The sequence below is a fragment of the Corvus kubaryi genome, unplaced genomic scaffold, assembly GCF_017639235.1.
Source record: "Corvus kubaryi isolate FWS band 111438036 unplaced genomic scaffold, C.kubaryi_AGA036_p1.0 36396, whole genome shotgun sequence".
In the NCBI taxonomy this organism is placed as follows: Eukaryota; Metazoa; Chordata; class Aves; order Passeriformes; family Corvidae; genus Corvus; species Corvus kubaryi.
The window spans coordinates 1-1706 of record NW_024580863.1 but is presented as its reverse complement, the minus strand read 5'-3'; the positions used below and the strand labels follow the sequence as shown (position 1 = coordinate 1706).

Sequence of the window (1706 nt, the reverse complement as noted above, 5' to 3'; positions counted from 1 at the left end):
CTGGAAATCCCACACTGGGCTGGGGGAAGCTCTCCCCACTTCCAGGAGCCTGGAGCTCTCACCCTGAGCTGGAGGAAGCCCCCAGCCCCATTCCCCATCTTCTGGTTCCCGTTTTCCTCCCCTCCATGTGGCTGCAGCCACTCCAAAGCCTTTGGGAGCTGCCCCACGGTGCTCCTGAGGATCATTCCCGGGGGGATGAGCTGCGGGGACGCTGAGCCCCGCCTCCCAGTACGAACCAGTTTCCTTCCTGCACAGACTGGCCACCATCTCCGGGGCGCCCTTGACGTAGGCGTGGGCCGAGGCTTCCCCGGGCAGCTTCACCAGGACGCTCATCCTCTGGAAGGAGGAGGAGAACGGGAAACGCCGCAGGATCCCCACGGGGGCCTGGTGCTTCTGTGGGGAGCGGGCGGGCGTCAGGCCCGGGCGGGATTTCTCCAGGAGGCGGGAACGCGGGAAGCCGCCCCGTGGGATTACCCTGTCCCGCGGCTGCTCCTCCTCCGGCGGAGGTCTCACCACAGCCAAGACCTTCATCCCGAACTGCTGGGACGCCGGGAGCTCCCCTTCCTCCTCCTCCGTCATCTCCAGGCGCTGAAACCGAGACCCCAAAGCGCTGCCGAGCTCACGCACCCCGCAGAGGATCCTACACCCCCCGTCCCGGCAGCGTTCCGGACCCACAGCCCCCTCCTCACCCAGCCGGTGGATTCCAGCATCTTGAGGTCCACGGGGTCCCCGACGAGCTGTCCCCGCAGCGGCGACACGGCGTGGCACGCGGCCAGCGCGTAGAGCAGGGCCCCGGCGGGCAGGCAGCGGGGCTCACGCACCATGGGCAGGAAGCGCTGTCCCTCCAGGGGCACCACGCCCCACACGTCCAGCCCCTCCTCGGTCAGCGTCCCCGTCTGCGGGCAGAGCGCGGTGGGTCCGGACGAGCCCCGGGGCCGGCGGTGGGGCCGGACGAGTCCCCGGGGCCGGCGGTGGGACTCATCCGGGGCCGGCGGTGGGGCCGGCGGTGGGTCCGGACGAGCCCCCGGGACCGGCGGTGCCCGGCCGGCCGGGCCCGGCTCACCTTGTCGAAGCAGACCAGGCGCAGCTTCCCGGCCAGGTTGATGCGGGGCGGGCTGATGCAGAAGATGCCCTGCTTCTTCAGCCGGTTCTGGGCGTAGATGGTGCCCACGGTCATGGCGGCCGGCAGCGCCGGCGGCACGATGACGGTGACCAGGTCCAGGGCGCGGATGATGATTTGTCCCACGGGGACCTGGGAGGGGAGGAGGAGGGAGAGGGGTGGGAATCCCGCACGCCCGATGGATCCCGGGGGATTCTCCCGCTCCCAGGGCCCTACCTGGTTCCTAACCAGGATGAGGATGCTGTACACGGTGCCGATGAGCGCTGTGCCGGGGACAACGGGCGCGGTTACAAAGTGCAGGCACAGCATGGGGGGGTCCCACCATTCCATGGGATTTGGGGGCTCTGGGATGCGGCTCCAGGCCCGGACCTACCCAGGACAGCCAGGAACATCACGAACTTCACAGCGTCCTTGTAGAACTTGAAGCTCACAGGTTTGGGGTAGAGGATGGAGCTGATGAGGTCCCCCTTGGCCGTGCAGAACCCTGCGGAACAGGGCCAGGTCACCACGTGGCACCGCTCCCAAGGGAGCTCTCCCTGCTTCCAGGAGCCTGGAAATCCCACACTGGGCTGGGGGAAGCTCTCCC

General features: G+C 68.9%; 1 protein-coding gene across 1 annotated transcript in view; it reads right to left on the bottom strand.

The window, feature by feature from the left end:
- ATP13A2 (ATPase cation transporting 13A2) overlaps positions 1-1656 on the bottom strand; it is a gene marked incomplete at its 5' end in the record, with an annotated part of 7754 nt that extends 6098 nt beyond the window's left edge. The window contains 6 exons of the mRNA XM_042019894.1: positions 237-393; positions 475-588; positions 690-896; positions 1064-1252; positions 1337-1383; positions 1494-1656. Of these exons, the coding sequence (XP_041875828.1) occupies positions 237-393; positions 475-588; positions 690-896; positions 1064-1252; positions 1337-1383; positions 1494-1656 (877 nt within the window). The remainder of the gene's footprint in view (positions 1-236; positions 394-474; positions 589-689; positions 897-1063; positions 1253-1336; positions 1384-1493) is intronic.
- Positions 1657-1706: the final 50 nt, after the last annotated feature.